General features: G+C 34.0%; 1 protein-coding gene across 1 annotated transcript in view; it reads right to left on the reverse strand.

Annotated features, from left to right (window-relative positions):
• Window positions 1–14,359, reverse strand: part of ADGB (androglobin) — a 99,689-nt gene that overhangs the window by 20,590 nt on the left and 64,740 nt on the right. The window contains exons 21-26 of the mRNA XM_066546830.1: window positions 12,198–12,392; window positions 10,709–10,802; window positions 8,991–9,125; window positions 8,037–8,190; window positions 4,717–4,904; window positions 3,038–3,222 (exon numbers count right to left, since the gene is read on the reverse strand). Coding sequence (XP_066402927.1) covers window positions 3,038–3,222; window positions 4,717–4,904; window positions 8,037–8,190; window positions 8,991–9,125; window positions 10,709–10,802; window positions 12,198–12,392 — 951 coding nt within the window. The remainder of the gene's footprint in view (window positions 1–3,037; window positions 3,223–4,716; window positions 4,905–8,036; window positions 8,191–8,990; window positions 9,126–10,708; window positions 10,803–12,197; window positions 12,393–14,359) is intronic.

Here is a 14,359-nt window from a genome sequence, read left to right on the forward strand (position 1 = left end):
GGCTTTAGGAGATGTGCGCTGCCCTCTGCAGGACCTTACCTCCACCGAGCAAGATAGGAAGAGCTCAAGGCAGGTTGTATTCCTCAAGCTACAACTGGTTTTCATGAATATCTCACTATTCACCTCTTCTCTCTCTCCTAAACCTGAAGAGCTTGAGTATTGAACAATTCTATAAAGATTTTCCAAGAGGAAGATCCTTCCATGAAGATAAATCCTCTCAGAATGGTGGAATCCCCCATAAGAGTCAATCTGCTTCCTTTGCAGGAAAGATCACCCGGAAAAGCTCCCAAAAATACAAACACAGCCACTAAATTTCGCAATGGTCACCAGATGGTGCTGTAACACCAATTTTTTTTTTTTTCTTACTATATACAAAAATATGTGTGTCACTCTTGGTTTTCCTAAGTTCTGGCTAGAAGAAACTTCCACCTACCTTAATTCCATATTCAAACAAATATCTGAAAGATATTTTTATACTTTTTAACAGGGTTGTATCAGACTGTTACTGTGGAAAATAAAAGGATTGTGAGCATTCACTTGCCTATCTGTGCTTAGGCAACTGCTGTGCTTGTATCAACAAAATAAATTGTGCTTGCAATGTGTGTGTCAATATGTAAGTCCTTTATTGTCAAGCAAATGTTCAAGGTCCAAGTCATCTGCTACATCTCAGAAGAGGTAAATGTATTCAAAATTATTTGGTTTAATATAGTTTTTGAGCGGTAAAAGACATTAATAGAACAGCTGTGACTGGAGATGAATTAACAGGCTGTGGGTGGGCAGGAAGATAATGTTTTATTGGTGATGGTTGTGCAATAATGTCACTTAAGAGAACTTCTGGCAACACAGTGTTCAATTCTATGAGAGGCAGAACATGCGTGGTAGTGAATAAGTGTCAAATCTAGAGATTTTATGTGGCTTAACTAACAAGATTGGTGCCAATGGTATAGCAGTGTTTTCTGATTATTCTTATTCTGAGAAAACACAATTTTTTAGAGAACAAAGAAATACTGCCAGAAGGAATCTTGTTGTATTGAGTATCATTTGTATGAATCTTCACCTGAACTTGGAATCAGTATTTCTGAGAGTTTGTATATTGTTATTGCATATGCCATAAAAACACTTCTGACAATACCAAAGAAAGATGCTTTTACAATGCCATAGATTGAACCCCTACTGAACCTAGAGATTCAGTAGGGGGTAATACAGTACTCTCATATTGGTTATACTGAATACGTTTCACAATGTTTTCATTTAATTTGGATGTTATGAAAGATTCTACACAAACTATCTTTGTGATATACAGGATGTATATTAACAGGAAAAGAACTTCAGTGTTAAGGCCAGTTGGTCTAGCATTGTAAAAATATAACTATTGTAAAAATATAAATAATAGTAAAACAAAAGAACAAACAGTCATCAAACAGCTTCACAGTCATTCATTCCAAATGGCAACTCTCTATATACTCACACACACTTAATGAGCATCAGAATATTCATTTCAACTTCAAACATAGCCTAAAATCATAACAGGATTTTATGTCCACCACTGCTAAATAGGTCCTGATTCAAAAACCTTCCTATTTTCAATCAGGTTAATGTAACAGATAATTCATCAAATAATTCAAAGTGAATTAAAGTAATTTTAAATTAACAGAAATTATTTGTATGATTGCATATTAGAGCTAGAATGTTTGTATCTGACTTCTGAGCGTATTTTGCAAAGTTCTCACATGTGTCTCCTGGTAGACTGGCAAAAGCAAAACACCACTTCTCGTTATTTTGCCCCATCCTCTCCCTTTCAGCCTCTGGTGGAACCCATTTCTCTTCTCTGTCACTTGATTGTGCTTTTTAACTTATTTCAGTCTTCAGACCATCACCTTTGCAAGGAGACATTCTCCTGAAGCAAAGTTTCTCCTTCACTTCACTGAGGGTATCTTGGCAACTTCCTGACACTACTGTGATGCTGATCCTAAGCTGAGCTATTTTATACATTCCTCTTTCTATTTCTACCAGTCTACCATTAAGTTTACTAGTCCACTTCCAGATTCCAAAAACATTAACCAAAAATAGCTACTGATTATCTTTGTAACTCAGAGAGAATCATGACAGGTTCTCCATGACTTCCTTTAAAAAGCCAATGTTTTCATCTGATGAATGACATTTCAAGAGCATGGCCTCCATAGGACTAATTTTTTTTTTACATTTCCGGTAATAACAAGGTGCAGTTGAGACAGAAATCAAGATGTTTCACGAATATGATGATTTTTTTTTTCCCATAAAACATTGGAATTTCATATTGCACATTTTGCTAAAGGATCATGTTTGAAAACTCCACAGTTCAAAATGGTGGAGGTGAGCAGAAGAAATATAATGCTCTTCTGGGCTTTAGCAAAGCAATAATCCAGTATTTGAGCAATTTGTCTTTGCCTCAGGTTCTCAATAACCTCAAATAGGCAAACTCAGATTTATAGATTTATTGTTTAGAAGTCTTCATAGAAGGACTGAAGACTTTCATATCTTACATATCTTACGTATAGTAGTGTCACTGGAGAGTACAGTAGCAGACTTGGCTTATAAACATCTGCTTTATTTAAGCAAACTTGTAATTCTTATGAAGAATTAATTTTAAAATTGAAACCCAACTATAATGAATGATTCAAAATAGCACACAAATGAAATGGAAATCATTTGATTTAGAAGTGAGGTGTATAGAAAACAGGAAAACAAATGTAGATTATCAGAGAAGATGGCATGGCAGTAGTCTCTAAAATCTATTATGTATAAGAAGTATAATGGAGGCAGGCAGATGGTACTTAATTTTTGTCTAAAATTACCTGAGCACTACAGGGTCCATTGTTGAAAATATGTCTAAGAATTATCTACCTCATTCAATTGTACTTCTTGGTTTTGAACAGTAAAATTAAAGGTTAATGAAAAGAGCAGGGAAAAATAGCATTTTCCGTGATTATCTACAGTTACTGAAAGAATGTATATCCTGCAGTGAATAAAATTATTAAATATGGGATAAAATACTTACACTGGCAGCTCAGAAGTGATTGATTACTCCAGAAATTAAAAACTGGGATGACTGCATTGCCCTTTCCAATGACACTTGTAATTTCATTCTCATTATCTAGGACTTGTAGTTTAATGAGCACATCTGAATTAGAGGTTTGTACCTGCAATGTAGCAGTATGTGGTGCTGTGACCTTTACAAAATACCTAAAGAGGAAGAAAAAATTATAGCAATATAACCAACTATACTTGATCATTCTTTTTAGGGAAGTACCTTAATGTTGTGCTGAACTGGAAGCAAACACTTAAAATTGAGTTACAAATAAACTGTTTTCCTTGAATCTGATGGGCTAAGCTTCCTGTAGTGAAGTTTAATGCAGTGAATCAACAAACAAAGCAAGTGCTGCTGCTGAAAAATTGGGTGGTATAGCTATTTCTTTTTTTGTCATTGCCTTATCTAATGTCCAAATAGACATTTGAATGCCTACTGTACTTTTATTTGGCTAATGAATATCATTAGCCAGATTAGGGAACTGTATCATTATAAAAGTACCTGAGCAAAAAAAAAAAGATTATTTTATTTGCTTTCCAAAGGGTAGGGATATCTCCTTTGATGGCAATAGCTACTTTGGTCAGCTTAAAAGACCGTGGCATTAAAAACCTGTTGAATTAGAGTCTGAGGAAAAAAATCAAATAATTGTTTTTATGTTGTTCAAATAGTTGTTATGTTGTAACCCATTGCTTTATGTATTGTATGCTTTTTGTCCATAAATTCAAATTGTTATGACTAATCTCACCAAACAAGCAAAGAAACAAAAACACACAAAAATTCCATCACCCTGACTTCAGCACATTTGGAGCTAAAAATATATCATTATTTTTAAGGTTGGTAACATCAGAAGGGTGAAAGAATGAAAATCAAGAAAGAGAGTGCTTACCAAATTTTAGTGCATTTGGGTTTTTTTCATTACATGCTTTCTTCAATTATGTTGTAACTGATTCCTTCTCTTAAAGAGACCTCTATCCCAATAATAATAATTTGTTGGTTTGAAAAAGCTTCCAGGAATTAGGGTAAAATGTTTTAGAATTAATCTTCAAAATACACACATTTAATCAACTCTAAGCACAGGGCCTGTTGTAGTGCAATGCAAAGTTCTTTGTGTAAAAACTCAAGTATAGCAATTTAGGAATGGTCAGTTCTTAACTCAGAATGGATTTTAATGAACTTTAATTAATTTGAAAAACGATTAATAAAAACTAAATCTCATGTTTGTTAAATATATTCTCCTAAAAGAATCAGCACACAAAAATAAAACAAATATAAATTTTCCTGTCAATACTGCAAGATGGAAATTGGTCTGATATATTGGGAAAAGAGTGTTTCAATACATGTTTATTTCCCAAAAGTACTATGGAATTTCAGTAATTGGCATATGGATAAGACAGAGCTTACAGAAATGCAAAACACTGAATTTTGATTTTAAAGTTATAGTCTGTGCACTTCACACCTGTTCCTCATTAAGTAGTGACAATATTTCACAAATAACATTTTCACTAATCAAATGTTAATTTGATAGCCCATAACATTCAGATATTTGAATCAATATTTTCCCCTTCTAAGAAAGAGGAAAGAACACACTTTTCTGCTAGGGATGACTGATATAAACTCCCGAATTTATTCATCCTTCTCTCAATATTTACCTAAACAGTAGAAACTCCTTGTTGGGTATGTAATACTCCTTAAATTGTAGAGTAGAGAAGGTATCGTTGACAGCCTCACGAGAGAGAAATGGAAGGGCACTCTGGGAGCTGCAGAAGCGGAGCTTCCATTTGCCACCTGGCACAGGCTGGTCACCAGTGTGTGCTTCAGCCACAAAAGTGTATCCTTTCTGAAAGGGGAAAACAAGTCATTTTTATGTGGCAAAACCACTACTCAAAAGGCACTCTGTGACTACATGCAACACACTTTTTGTCCATTACACTTTTTTATATAATAAGATGTCCTTCATCAGCAAGAATCTTATAACTCCAGTCTACTCTAACTTATGGAGCATCTCTTATTTTAGCAATTTATATTTGGCAAAAAGGTACATGACAAGTTAAATCCAATTTCATCTAACTGGAAAGCTGGCAGGTGTTTTTAGGGGCAGATACAACCAAAGTCCTGAAGTCACTTTCTTACCAAATTATTTCATGCTTTAAAATGTGCCTTCATGCTTAGGGAGTGTGAAAGTAGGGGTGGATGAGTTGGTTGCATGGAAATTTAGAGATCAGGTTACTTCAGACTTCAGTTTTCAAATTAACATTTACCCTAATTTAATAATGCCACTGCAGATATAGCATGAAACTACAAGATATTTATGTTAGTTTTATTAATATATTAAGAAAAATATTTCTAGTATTAGAAAATTCAAAAAATAATAAAAAATGCAACACACAATTAGTAAGGCTGATGCAGATTTAGGTGCTCTGTATGAGTCCTGAGAATAAGAATATGAGGAGCCAGGATATAACATAAAAAGATTCAAATTTTGATTATTTTGTATTTGTGAAAATGAAGGCAATGTGAATGTGATTACTTGAAAGGCGGGGGCAGGAAAAAAGGATATAAGGAGTGAAATGGTCACTTGTAATGTTGCAGTGGAACCCAGCATTAAATCCCTTTTTCTTGTAGTCTGACTATCCCTACTATCTCCATATTTCAAATATTAAAATTTCATGTTCCACCCAAGAAATCGTCCAAATGAAAAAACTTTGAAAGGCTCTATTTCTTTCAGTCCTCTTCTAAATTCTGTTTAGAGAAATCACCATTTACCAGCAAAAAGCTTTGTTGAAAAATCCTTATAATAAATAGGGTTGTGATTTCAGGACTATCCAGTAATTCAGGGCTGTGGCTCCATGAATACTGAATATTTAGAATGAAATTGAAATAAATTATTCATTATTCCAATTTGTGCAGTTGTAGCAGTAAGATGCTTTACAACCTTTAATCACCATAAGGTAACAGCAACCACTCAGAGTAACCATTCAGGAGAACTCACTTATTTAAACATCTAGTTAAGCTTAGAGTCACAGGTCCCTCTGTTCTTATCAAGTACACCTGCAAACGAAGAAGGATTTATCCAGATATTCAACTGCTTTCTGACAGCAGGGCATGTATGAGAAGAACAAATTCTCACCATTTCTCTTGTATACCTATCTATTAAGCTAATGTTATACTATCCTAATGTTCACTAAAAATATTCATAAAATTCAGACTTAGGACCAAAAGTTTGTTTGAGTGGGCACTTTGTGAATACTACAAGCAATTAGAAAACACAATAACTGAATTTTGTGTCTGGTAGGAAGATCAAGTCACTACTGAGAAATAAGAAAATATATGTCAACAACCTCATTAAATTTATGTCTCTTTTGTAAATAACCTTCAAGAGGTTTTACTACTTACTTAGATACCTTGTTACAATTCACTATCTCTAGAATCAGAAAGGATTGTTTTCTAATATACCACCCAAATTAACTTCATGGCAAAGTAAGATGAATCCCTTACATCCTTCTGTGTCTAGTCAAGAGAAATATCTGAGCAGTGTCCTTGCTCAAATAGACTTCTATTTTCTAGACTAAATATGGTGGTAGTGATATCTCTTAAACTCTTATCTATGTAGGTCAGCTGAAGCTTGAGTGCTTATCTCCATCCTTTTCTACAATCTGTTCAAAAGACTTGTGAATAATACAGAGAGTATAATTAAAAAAATACCAAGAACTAAAACAAATTCAACTGTATCCAGCAGTAGGAAAAAAAAAACACCAAAAAAAACTTTAATGCAGCCCAAAAAATCCAAATAATGCTGAGCAAGTACCCAGTTTCCATCTAGATTGTAAAGACTGCAAAAAGAAGACAGACTTTATTGCTAGTGTACAGATTTTATCTTCATTGTCAATCATTCTGAAATGAACTTTAACGTGTTCCAGAAGTGTCTCTGCAGCAGAGTAACAGTATCTGTTGACAGGATTCCTTTTTATCTCTGTTGTAAATTGCTGAGTCATAGTTTGGAAGCAGAACTGGTAGGTGTATTTTTTCCAAAAATGACTTTTTATGTAATAATACTGACATTTAAGAATTCAAGCATACTGAATAATTTCTTGCTTGATGTACTACATTGTTGACTATTTTTTACAAAATATTGTTACAAAAAAAATGTAACAGATTAAAGTAATACCATTGTATTCTGTGTTTACTAGCCGCAAAATGTCTTGTCAAAGCATCGATAGAACTTTCAAAAGCGTGTGCAGCTCCAGTGAAACAATAATCAACTATTTGGAAATAGGAAGAAACAAGCTAAATTGGAGCGCATGCGGCTATGTCCTTACTGAGGAACTCAAGAGCTCAGTGGCTGAGAAATGCAATAAGAACAAGTAAAAAAATACAGCATGCCTGCACAATTCTGTTTTAATACTCTAAAAATCACTCTTTACTGCTACTAACCATATTTAATATTACAAAATATCAACCATTAGTTTAGCAAACAATAACAAAACTGTGGGTTTGAGAGGGTTTAAGAGAGGACTTCCTCAATAGGGAAGAGCAGGAATCCAATGAAAAGGGCCTTTTTTTATTATTTTTTATTTTCATCAGTAATTGACAGAATCACTAGGGCTACTGTGCTCTACCCTTGGGACAAAAATATGTACCTTTATAATTTCTTCAAACTTTTTATGGCCACAAGTCAAACATTGGCACAAAGTTTACTGTGCTCAGTGTTATGCACGATAAACAGGAAAAAACCCCAAAAACAACAGCAGCTGGAAAGAGTATAGAGGAGAAAATAATCAAAAGTTTACTAACAAATATTCAGCACAGAAGCAGATCAGGAGTGGTCTCTGTTCAAACTTGCAAATAAATAACGGTGTGCTTTTAAGTAGAACACTATTAACACTATGACATAGCTAAAAGTCTCCATAGAATTTGGGCACTGTTTATTATTTTTAAAATTATACTTTTCACAACAACTTCTTGCATTTACCTTATTTTTGGGATAAACATGAGGTGCCACTTTGAAAAAGGCATGTGGCATTTCCTCCTGTGTGTCATTATCAAGAACATGAAGTCTACAGGAAGGGATAGTGGTAAACACCTTTGTCAATATAAACATGTCTTCTGGGACAATAAATATTTCTCTAAAAAAGAAAAATTAAATTATATTAAAGTTATTTTCCCAAATAAAAGGATATGTGCAATACAAAGCAAAAAACATTGCCAGGATTTAACCCTGGCCAGCAATTAAGTACAATGCAGCTGCTCACACACTCCCCACACCCAACATACCTGAGGGAAAGAATTGGAAAGAAAATACAAATCTCATGTGCTAAGAACAGTTTAACAATATAAAAAAAAGATATAATAATAAATATTCTAATAATATGAATATTTTAATGATTAGGACAGGGAGAGAGAGTAACAGAACTTAAAAGAAATGAATGATGCTCAATACAATTGGTTGCTACTCACTGACCAGTGGCCAGCCTGTTCCTGCACAGTGATCAGCCCCCTTCCAGGTAATTCTCCCCCATTTTATATACTAAACAAGACATTCTCTGGTATGGAACATCCCTTTGGCCACTTCAGAACAGCTGTCCTGGCTGTGTTTTCTTCCAGATTTTTGTGCACCTCCTCACTGGCAGAGCATGAGACTTTGAAAATCCTTGACTTGGGGTATGCACTCAACAACCAAAACATCAGTGGGTTATCAATATTGTATCACACTAAATCCAAATACACTGCACTCTACCAGCTACTAGGAAGAAAATGAAGAAATTAAGAAGAAAATGAACTTTGTTCCAGCCAAAGCCAGAACAAGTACATGCCAGAATTTAAGGAAAGCAGACAGATAAGTAAGTTTTTAAGCAGGTTAGTGAAAAACCAGAGTGTATCAATACTACTTCCTCATAAGAGTTGTATAGGACTTTGTGAAACTCACCTGAAAACCAGAAACCAGGCATTTGGTGGTTGATCAGCATATGTTACTGCATAGTCAGTGAAATACATCTTACATGATTCATCGTCATAACAAGGAAACTTTTCAACTGAATTAAAGTTTCTTTTAAATATTTCTCTGGAAAGCAGAAAACAAGATAAAGACTTCAATCCAATCAGGATGGCATATATATATATATATATATATATATATATATATATATATATATATATATATATACTGACTTTTACTTAATGCTGATCATGAAGAACACTACTCTGCATGAATGCAAAACAACAACATAAAATGTGCTACTAATGTTTCTCTAGTAGTTGTTCACTCGTAAATAAAAAAATCATGGAGGGATCAGTTCTTTCAGACCTCATGGCAAATATATACACATATTTCTATCCATCAGTTTACATGTGACTATAGCTGCTTCTAATATCCCAAGATGTTACGGCTTCTACAAAACTTTACCTCTTTCTTTTTTTTTTTTTAAATAAATATCAGTTAGCATAACTTCACTTTCTTTATATTAAGTTGTAATCCTAAAGCTGTAGAATCATTAGGATATTAAAATCTCTTTATTTAGTTTTAAAACATTTTGGAACAATAAAGTAATAAAACAAAACTTATTGGCCAAGGTGCTAGATTGTTATGTTAAAAAGAAATCTCTCAGCTGTTAAAAAAAATTAAGCACAAGCACATTAGCATGATTTTAACACTCAAATGTATCCCTTAGGACAATGCCTATGAACCCCATAAGTTTTATAAGTTTGAAGGCAGACTAAAAACTGCATCTCATCTTTGCTGATGTAGAAATGCTACAAAGCTAAAATGGAAGGCTAACATTTGGAACAAGGTTGTGGTTGCAAAGTCCTGATCCCACCAATGTACACAGGTTTTACAAAATTAGAAACACTAAAAGGTGATATGAAATTATACCTGGTGTGAGTGCTGCTCAAATTGCTGGTTATAAGGAATGAGGATTTACATCCACAGGCAGTAATTATTGCCAGTTTTCACTCCTCACCCCTGGAAGAACTGATTTACTGCTAGATCAGTTGTGTGAACACTTGCAGAGAGATTTTTGGAGGACTTAATGGAAATATGTGATCCCCAGAGAGTGTTAGGCTTCAAAATGACTTAATGAACACTGTTGAAATTAGAATAGACACCTTTCCAAAAGCTCTAATAAAATATCAGGGAAAGCATATAAATACACCTACTACATTTCTACTACCTGGAAATACATCTACTTCAAGCAAGTGAGACAAAAATGTCCCGTTGAGATAATAAACTGTGGACAATTACATAGTAAAGCTATCTTCTTTCTACTGTCAATCATGATTGCTTAACAGATAGCACAAATAAAAAAAATCCTTAAATTAACTGGTTAACTGTTTAACTAAGGAATCCGTATCAGATCTATACTTATTGAGCAGCCTACCAAATACTAAAAAAATTAAATACATGCAAAAGGTAATATTTTAGACCAAAAAAATCAGGAAGAATCTGTGACATATCTAAAAATTAGATTTTACTCATGTAGGGTACACAGAATAAAGCATAGCATATATTTAGTAAAAAATATTTCATCCCTTCCATCAGGGTTTTGTAATTTTGACACTAATAATGCTCTTACCATGCTTATTTTGTGAAAAAACAGTTTATGACAACTGCCTGCAATAAAATAGTTTAATTTTTTGCATGATTACCTTAACAACATTACAGCACACTCTTCAAAATTTAACTCAATCATAGTCCACAGGTTTTTCAAAGTTTCTTCAACCTCAGTGTTTTCTTTAGTACCTAGAGATAATAAAATAAGTTACGAAATATAACAATTTTGTGTTGTTCTAAATTTACACCTGCCAAATACTTCTGAAAAATATGACTTATACAAGTAAACTGCCTTATTTATTTGGAGTTTTACAGAAGTCTCACTGAGCTCAAAACTGTTTTTTCCTTTGACAGAGTATTTTCCATTCATCACCATCTTTGTACTTTTAGGCACACCTACAGCTGCAGAAATTATGTGATCAATATTTTCTCCAATTTACAGTTTTTTCACTGTAACATGTTGCAGTGATATTTGGCAATCTCTGTCTTCAGAGAAAATGCTATTTAACTGCCAGCAACTTTCATTTGCAGATACCAGGAAGGGGTAGGGATGCATCTAAACTATTTGTGTAGCTAACAGGAAAAGAATTGGGCAGCTCTAATGGGTAATTCACCCCATCCATGTTGGATAACTCACATAACAGGATGAGATGTCATCTCAAGGTGTCGGCTTCTATACATGGAATACAGATGAAGACTAGACTGATTTGAAAGTTTTCAGTAGTACAATACAAATCTTGGTTTATTCCAATAAATACCTTATCTTTTTAAAAATAAATATCACTTTTTCTAACCTAAATGTGCGTGGATTCAAGCCACAAACTTTGAATGTTGGACTAAGGATCTTCTTGTTAACCTTTGGATATCAGCCTAAGAGACTGTTACTATGAAATTCCTTTCCTCCTGTGAGTACTTAAAAATTCTAGCAAAGCCTTTTCTTATCTGGTCTTTCTGAAATGACAAACTAACAACCTGTAAGTACAAGGCCTATATTCAATCCTGATCTTTGCAACTTTACTCAGAATTTTGTGGTTGTTATCTTTCTATCTTTTGAATTTGTTCTTTCTTCCTGGGCCCTGGATACTGTACTTGGACACAGTATTCCAGCTGAGGTAATAGAATTGCTGAATAGGAAATATGCTACAAGTCCTAAACTGCTATGCAAGATTCCTCTAACTATATGCACAAGAATGATGGATAGTATCAGTACAGTATCTTTGGAGGACAGCATCAGGCTTTGGTACTCCACTGACTGCTCATTATGATGCTTAGGTTCTTGTATGATTTCCTTTTCATTTCCAGAAAAAAACCCTTAACATTTATCCCAGCTCTGACCTAAACTACATTATTACAAATTCTGGTTTGGTATCTATGCAAATCTAGGGGGGGGTGTATCTTTCATATACTTTTTAGTATCATATGTGCTAACTGAGTGGTTCGGAATACTTAAGAGAACTACAAGTTCTATTTCATTAGTTTCAGTTAATTTTACCTAGATATTAATTAGTAAAAAACTCTTAACAGTGAAGATTTTAATAAGATGAAGCATTAAACATTTTTGAAAGGCATTTATAAATGACACACCTGGTTCTCTGCTCTTCAGTATTTTCCTAATATAGGTCCCTCGCCAGATGGCTTGAATTCTGAGAGCTGCTGCTTCTTCTTCAGATGTGGGAGTTCGATTCTCACAGCTACTGAGGGATTTCTCCTCACTGATCTCTGAAGGATTGGAAGAATGAGTAACATCAACTAAGCTGGAAGTCCTGTTCCTGTTGCTTTCTGAAACAAATTTAAAAAATAAAAAACAAACAAATAAACACAAAACAGCAAGAGAGTGATTTCAAGCATAAATCTTCTATGATGGAAATATCACTCTTGTATTTTTTTTTATCATAAGTTGGAGAAAATATACTGTATAATTACACAGTCAAAATTTCAGCTACTTTGCTAGTTACAAATATCAAATAACTTAATTTTTCTCTTAATGGACAGCTATTGTAGGGCATTTTTTAAAATCACATCTCTTACTGTAGTTTCAAAATGTTCTTCCAATCGTGAACCCAGAGGATACACTAAAGTCTGAGTCTGTACACAGCTCTAAAGGGCTTCACAAGATTTTAATTACTTTTGCCTCTCAATCTGATAATTTTATTAAGTAATAATTTCAACACCAGTGTTGTTCAAAACATTTTTTTTTAACCTTCACAAAGGAGCCACGGAATAAGGGTAAGATCTATGATAAAAGGGAGAGCTCATATACTGGACTGTATGTTATCAAGGAGTTTTGAAGTGCAACAGAAATCAGTGGGTTCTGACAGGTTAGCAATGAGGTCTTTGAAGGCATTCTTGCCTAGAAATTAGCATTCTGGGAACCATCAGAACCAGGACTTAGGGAAGAGTGTGGGAGCAACACTCCAAGGCGCCAATGCCAGAGGGGTAGTTTGGAACTGCACACATATGGAATAAAGGGAGCAAGACAGTGTGATAGGAAGGAAACAGTGCTGTAAAAGGAAGTACCAACAAACAAAAGGAGAAGTGGAATCTGCTTGAAAAATGTAGACAACATTGCAGGCAAGCAAGCTGTCTTTAGATATTGCCTTCATCAGCCAGATCACACATTTCAATCTAATCACTTTTACTCAATATTGCTAAATCTGTCTGTGTTCTCAAACCATCATTTCTTGTCAGTATTGTATTTTCATACCCTAGAAAGCCTCTTTAATGCTTGGGGACTGGAAGATTACACAACCCCACTTCAGAAGAAACCTCATTAGAAGTCAATACTATGAATGGCACAACCACTTTTATAAAACAGAAACATATAATCAATCACAGAATACAGACTTGAGTGTACCACTGAAGGTCATCTGGTCCAATCCCATATACAAAGCCAGACGAATTTAGACCAGGTTGCTCCTGTTCTTGAATAAACGTCCAGTCCATTTTTTAATACTTCCATAACAATGGAGACTCCATAATTTAAGTGGGCATTCTTTTCCAGCTTTTGACTAGTCTCATGCTGAAAACAGTTTCCCTAATATCTAACTGGAATTTAACATGTTCTAAGATGTGTCCTGTCTGAGCATCTCCAGAAAGGTTTTGGCTCTTCCATTCATTCATCGCTGTAACACACTTCAAAGTGAATTTGTTCAATCTAAAAACTCATCTATTTTACAATTAAATAACCCAGTGGCAAGATGACTTCTGACCTCACTAGTCATTCTCTTCATGGAAAGGAAATAGACTTCGATTTTCAGCTCATGCTTTGGCTCAGAAAAATGAATTCTGCTGCAGAGCATACATTCCTCATATAAGACAAAATAATGTATTGTAAAAACAGTTGTATATATATGAGCACACATACACACAGATTGACCTAATAGGTAAGAATATTCTAACGTGGAGCAGGAATCAACAATATAGAAAGATGCCAAGTGGACTCCATAACTAGAAGTAAATACCTATAACTCTAGAAATAAAACATTTCATTTGTGAGGAGAAACAATATATGAATATACAGTAAGTTAGTTAAATGTTAAACTGTTTCTGAAAACACAAATATAAAAAATTTGTATGGACTGTCACACAAAAATCAATTCATTTTATAGAAACTTTTAGAAGTTACCACAGATCAGGTCAAAACCCAAAAATTGAGTATATATTCCTATATTCATAAGGAGGTTCTTTTTGTTCTAATTTTTTTAAAACAACATCATAAGAACAAAAAAATTTTTTGCAACATTTAA

The sequence above is a fragment of the Molothrus aeneus genome, chromosome 3, assembly GCF_037042795.1.
Source record: "Molothrus aeneus isolate 106 chromosome 3, BPBGC_Maene_1.0, whole genome shotgun sequence".
Lineage (NCBI taxonomy): Eukaryota > Metazoa > Chordata > Aves > Passeriformes > Icteridae > Molothrus > Molothrus aeneus.